The sequence below is a fragment of the Chenopodium album genome, chromosome 10, assembly GCF_948465745.1.
Source record: "Chenopodium album chromosome 10, dcCheAlbu1.1, whole genome shotgun sequence".
Taxonomy (NCBI): Eukaryota; Viridiplantae; Streptophyta; class Magnoliopsida; order Caryophyllales; family Amaranthaceae; genus Chenopodium; species Chenopodium album.
This window is the reverse complement of record NC_137843.1, coordinates 16203463-16210154: the sequence shown is the minus strand read 5'-3', so window position 1 is coordinate 16210154 and position 6692 is coordinate 16203463. Positions and strand designations below refer to the sequence as shown.

At 31.4% G+C, this 6692-nt stretch overlaps 1 protein-coding gene across 3 annotated transcripts; it reads right to left on the bottom strand.

The window, feature by feature from the left end:
• Nucleotides 1–3844: 3844 nt before the first annotated feature.
• On the bottom strand, nucleotides 3845–6140 carry LOC145562303 (uncharacterized). Of its 3 annotated transcripts, XR_014094317.1 has the most exons (5): nucleotides 5808–6130; nucleotides 5295–5449; nucleotides 4683–4778; nucleotides 4533–4586; nucleotides 3845–4314 (listed from the first exon to the last, which is right to left on the bottom strand). XR_014094317.1 is itself a non-coding variant. In XM_081622528.1 (4 exons), exons 1-4 carry the CDS (start codon nucleotides 5996–5998, stop codon nucleotides 4254–4256), a joined length of 402 nt encoding a protein of 133 aa, XP_081478654.1. In that variant the 5' UTR covers nucleotides 5999–6140; the 3' UTR covers nucleotides 3845–4253. The 3 variants fall into 3 exon arrangements, 1 of the variants encoding a protein (XP_081478654.1); XR_014094316.1 differs by having other exon boundaries at nucleotides 4683–5449; XM_081622528.1 differs by lacking the exon at nucleotides 5295–5449 and having other exon boundaries at nucleotides 5808–6140.
• Nucleotides 6141–6692: the final 552 nt, after the last annotated feature.

The window sequence follows — 6692 nt, the reverse complement described above, 5'->3', positions numbered from 1 at the left end:
TGACTACTCCTATAACTGTATATAAATTTTATCATAAAAATATAACATTTGTATATATCTTAACAATGCAAAAGTTTATCAATTGAGATTTGACTACTCCTATAGTATACAAATTTTATCATAAAAACAGAAACAAAAAATCCATCGACACGTGACAAGTGATTGGACAACACAACACACTTAATGAAGGGACACACATGTAAGTTTTGCAAAAGAATTTACTGTACACATGCAAAAATTAAAAATATAAAAAAAAAAAAAAAAAAAAAAAAAAAAAAAAAAAAAAAAAAAAGGATAAAGGTGTCCAAGTCTATACATATAATAACGTCATCCATGTAGTATAAGGGAGAATTCTTCCAAAAATGATGTTCATCATATAGTAGCACTCCATAAGCATGTAGGATATATTGGGTATTTTGAGAAAACAATATACTGTAGTAGTGCTCTTTTTAGCCAAACCAACTATTCTCTTTTTAGAAGGTTATAGATATCTAAAGAACATCTGTAATATTAATAAAGAACATGAAAATATTATATAATGAACATTATTTATATATACCCACCATAATTTTAAGACAAAATTCAAAAAAACAATACACAATAAGCAATGAACATTATATCACAAATAAAAGTATATTACATTGGCAATCAATGAACATGAACATATGTTCTTGTCACTCTTTTTTTGGTGCAAATATGTTATTTTTACTTTAAGTATATGTTCATACATTTTAATAATATGTTCTTTTTATTACAACGGTAGGTTATTTATATTTTGTATAGTATGTTCTTTTCGTGAAACAGATGTATGATGCAAGATATTCACGCCTGTAGGAACCACACACTGTCTTAAAGGAGCACTTTGCTTGAACTTCTATATTTTCTTCTTTTGATTATTTGTACTTCATGTAGAGATCAAATGGACTTCTGTTGTTCCAATCCCGAAACTAATTCTTTTCTGAATAACGTGCCTACAAATTAAACCTATACACTTTACATACTTTTATCAAATCAAAGTGAAGTATATAAATAAAGTTCTTCAACTTAAAAAAGTAAATAATAAATATAATAATTATTTAACTTAAAATACTTGTTCCCTATTTATTAAGAACTTCTCTTTATTTTGAAGTACCCACATGGGAACTTCACTGATTGTTGCTCTAACCATCTTCATGATATACAAGATTTAATCCTGCATGACTTGTTTAATATACACATTAACACATGTTAATTAGTAGCATCATTTCTTTATAATCATCCATACCATATTATCTCAACACTATTATTCTTATCCTGTGTGTTCATCTCATCCATTTTCTACTTTATTTCTCAATTTTACATTTTATATACGATTGTCTATGTTCCCCGTAGATCAAACACATTATCTAAATCAATTGATCCTCCTCGGTTTCCTAACACGAGTCTTCTTTTTTAGTTAAGAGTTCAAGGGTAAAAATTGAAATATATCTAAGTACTTTCATACATGTACTGTTGTGATCACACCAAAAAACAAAAACATGTTATGTGTAATACTAGTTGTACTTGCATATATGAGTCGTCACAGGAAGGCAAATAGAGTAGCCAATTGGTTGGCTAATCATCAATGTATTTCTTGACTGATTTTGTTATCGGTGTTGTTCCTCAAGTGTTTTTTTTTTTTTTTTTTCCCAAACCATCCATCAAGATTTGGGTTCCGAACAACAAAAGAGTACAACTTTCACTAATATCTATTAATATTTCAACAAACCAGTTTATAAAAAAGAACAACAATTTGTAAAACAAAAGATAATCATCATATATGAACAAAAAGCCAAATATGAATACCCAAAAATATTAGATGAAATAATCAAATGTTTTTAGGTATTCATTTTTGGCAGCCAAGAATCATCATAGCTTTCAGCTGGATTGCCTATCTTCTCAACTACTTATTCTTCTAATCAATCTTGAATACAACGTAGTGGTGATCCTTCGTCTTCTTTAGTTCCACGAATGCACCTTTGATATGGGTCCGCGATAGACAATCCAGACAAAGAGTTAGGGCTTGTTTTAATTGACTGAACTCAGCTGAACTAAACTGAACTTATTGTAGTTGAAATGAACTGAACTGAATATTTTATGAGAGAAGGAAATTAAGAACTGAACTGAACTAGGCTGAACTTATTGGAGCTGAACTTATTGGAGCTGAAAATAAGCTAAAGAGAACCGACCCTTAGACTGTAACAAAACAGAACTATGTTAGAGTTAGAGTTCCTCAACCTTGGTTTTCCCTTAAGCAAGACATAACAATTGCCATTAATCCATCATTAAAAAGTCAGCTAGACCTAATTCCTCAAAAAACATGCAACAAAATTCAGCCTCATAAACCTGTACACACTGTCTAAAATTGATTAATTTAGCAAGGCCACCCTCGAAAATCACCAGATAGCAACGTCAAACATTACTCACAACTAATTAAGTCAACTTTTTCATAAGGCAGCAGATTTAAAACCCTCATGATGAACATAAACAAAGCACACCCCTAAAAACACAAACTAGGCGATACAAATAGTAAGAATTCTCAGAAAAACTTAAAATTCACAAATTCAGCTGTCGAAATAAACTCAAATGTCATTGTTCTGTAACACAACGTAAAGGAAATATAACACTTTTTTTTAGTCGCAAATGGACAACACTTTGATGTTCTGGTCACAAATTAAACTATGTAATCAAAGGAAAATTTGTCAATATTAATCACTCAAAATTCACAGTCAAAGTTCACAGAGATCGCAAAATTTAATTCTAAACAAATAAATTGAAATAGTCACCTTCAACTGAATGGTAAAAAACCCAATAGACCAAAAACATACCTGGATTTGTGAAAATGTAATTCAAATGGACCGGTCAAGTTTATTTGTCTAACACCTCCCCTCACAGAAAATGGGGAAAAAAAGGAAGAAAAAAAGCAAACAAATAGAAACTATGAATGTAACCCAATTTAATAGACAGAGGGGGGGGGGGGGGGGGGGGGGGAGGATGGGTAAGCTGGAGATAGTATTCAAAAATAAACTATGGTAATTTCATTTCATTCACTACAACCTCAAACTGAACCTGTTAATCCACATTACATTAAACAGCAACAAATCAACTATAACCCATATTTAATCACAACAATGTACATCAAAATATAGCTGAAAAATAGCCCACCAAAGTGAAATAAAACCCCACATTGATGATTATTAAAAGTATAATAGTAGCTTTTTAGCTGCCATAAATCAAGTCAATTTAGGTGACTGACTAACTATACATATATAGATTAAAATGTGACCAACAAATTTAGTCAACAAATCAAAACACTGATTCAGCTTCTAGAGTTGTGGCCATTTCTGAATAGCAAGGCACATACTTATTTCAAGACATACCAAAATAATACAGAGCTGACCACTGATTTTGTAAGTTGAATTTAATAATTATCTCACAATACCCACAGATATATATTTCAAAGATAGACATCGTGAATATAATTGGGAACATTAAAGTGTGAAGGATTACCACATTCAAATCCTTAAAACTGGCCCTAGATAAACTTGGCCTGATTAAAGACATTCCATATTTACCTCCGATTTTCAGACCTCCTTCAGAGTTCCAATTTCTAAATTTCACATTTATACTACTCATACATGCACGTATCTTTTTGTAAGATTGTCTGATATCATATATAATCTATCTGACTTTGAAGGATCGACTTACTTGAAAAAATCTTCTATTGTTCCATCTTGAACAGCTTCTATAAATAGTTTCTGCATTACCGTATAAATCATAAAAACAAGCTGAAAATTCAAAGGCCAAAAAACATATTAACATTCAATTTAACAATCATATCCGCTTGAATTAATTCTCAAATTAATTCTCCGATTCTAAAATGGATACCTTTAAAAAAAAAACCATTATAGGGGAAAAAAAAATAGAACGCAGGAATTCCCAAATTAATTCCCCTATTCTAAAATCGTTTCAGTAGCTTACATATCACAACAAGAAACCTGAAATTACAGAGTTAATTTGACAGCTACTTTCCACGTGCTAAGATACACACAAATGTATGAATTACTAGCATGATCATAATTTATACAACAAGCACACCAGAATAATTGAGCCCAAAAAGGGAAGTCTCAAATCTTCTTGTAGGTGGTCATGCTCTTTTCACAATCAGCATAAATAAGCAGGTTTCAAAGTCAAATGGAGTAAAATTAGACTAACTAATTTCTTCTTGTAGGTGGTCATGCTCTTTTCATAATCAGCCTTCCTTTTCTCTGCTTTATGGATGTAAGGAGCCTTGTTCTGTAACCAATAACAAACAATGGTTACTTCAATAATTTTGAATCACATACAAAAGTAAACCCAGTAGAGAATAATTAAGATCAAACTTATAACATCAGTCAATGATTTCCACTTCTCACCACCTGCTTTCCCAATTTAAACATAAAATCAAATTCCGTCAAATGACAGACCAATAAAATTAAATAGTTCAAAAGGCAGATTGTAAATTTGAGACTCACAGCAGCAACAAAATTGTTTTTGGGGTGCTTCTGCTTGTATGTCTAAACTCCTCCCTATCACAATTGACAAGTCAATATCAAGCAAACATGGCATATTTCCATAATCAAACAACAGAATAACCGAAAAATGAGCGAAAATTAGAGTTATACATAAAAACAAAGAAGGCACTTAGAGGCCTCTTTGGCTTGGTAAGGTCCTTTGTTGGCTTCCCCTTCTTAGCTGCGGCTCCTTTCTTCATGGAAAGCCTACAAATTAAAGTTAAAACTCAATTATTGCTTTAATTGAGTAAACAAACAATATAACAGACACATTACATAAAGATCTCAGATTTTGAAAGCAAAAAATGCCAAAAAAATTACACATCCTTAATCTCCAGGGTAATAACCAACACAATTATGCTTAAAATTATAAATATAAAACAAAACAAATTCAACGCACATCTGAATACCAATACATCGACGTAAACGTCATATTAAAGCCTCAAAGTATGCTTAAAAATTATATACAAATCTACGTTTCTTTATTTCACACACCAAATAAGTTCTATTATCATTGTGAATAACATAAACTTTCTCACAAGATTTCTTGCATCCTCTGGTAGATCAAACTACAAAAAATCGAGCCCTATCATCAATTTAATTGAAAACACAAAATAATTCAAGTAACCAAAATAGAATGAAATTAATAATAATTTAAATTTTAAAAAACCAAATAAAATTAAGATATTTGAAACCAATTACAAAATTAGGAAAAACACCGACTTAAGAGCAAACATGAGTGCTTGATCGACAAGAAATAGTGAAGCTCATCCAAATGTTGCTACTTCTTCATCCTCAACCTTTGGGCCAATTCGCGTTTCGAAAGCATCCATTTACGCTTCCGTTTATCCATATTCGCATATCACCGGCAGCGATTGCTGCATCATAATCACACATAATTTCTCCTAAATTTAGAAAATCAATTGTTTTCCTCCAAAACACAAAAGAGGCTATTATTTTGGGGAAATCAGAACTTAGGGCTAGGGTTTGATAGAATCTAAAAATTTAGAAAAAAAAAATACACACCTAAATCTATGAAATTGAAACAATTATAATCACACATAATTTCTCCTAAATTCAGAAAATCAGTTGTTTTCCTCTAAATTCAAACACAAAATAGGCTTTTATTTTGGGGAAATCAGAAATTAGGGCTAGGGTTTGATGGAATCTAAAAATTTAGAAAAAAAATACACCTAAGTCTATGAAATTGAAACAATTACTTCATGAGAAACGTACCTATAATTGTTCGACAGGAGAAAGTTCAGATTGTATTTCACCACTGTTGCTTCATTTTTTGCGATGAGAGCTATGCCCAGAGAAATGTAAAATGGAGGTAAGGAGAGATGAACGAAGGGGAAGTGATCTAAGGAGAGAGAAAGCAGCACCGCCAGAAGTGAATGGTGGAGCAGGAAATGAGGAAAAAGCATTGTTTGCAAGCATAATTATTGGAAGCCAAATCACTGTAAAATTGCACCATTTACAACGGTAAAAAAGGCATAACATTATTCATTTTTAATAGTGATTTGTAGCTACTATTTATAAGCTATAGTGGGAGTGTTCACATAATTTATAAAAGGGGTTTTGATTAGAACAATACTAGTATATATTATAAAGAAAAAGTTTTTTATTTTGAAAAATATGCTGAAGTTGGTATTGAATTTGAATTGCATAGTTAACCATTTGTGTAAAATTTCAACATGGGTAATTACGTCAATATGGTTTGTACAGTGGCGCAGATCTGCTAGCAGAGTAACGCAACATATCATGATCTTACAAATGTTGTTCTAGAGCAACTGATATGGTGCCTCTTTATCCTCCCGCTTCAAATATATGTGTTCAAGTAACTAAACATTATTATTCCTTTCACATACATCAAACGGCATTACTTATGGCCATAACTCCAACTTCATAAAGCCTTTTTCAGTTATAAAAGTACTCCCTCCGTCCCTAAATTACATTCCTCCTTCTAGCAGTTATTCCTCACATAATAGAGAGAAATAGAAATGTAATTTAGGGACGGAGAGAGTAAAAAATAATAAAAATAAGATAATACACTCGTGCACCTGAGTAAACAAAAGAAAGACGAAAAGAATATATAGTGTTTGATAAAGAACATACCTG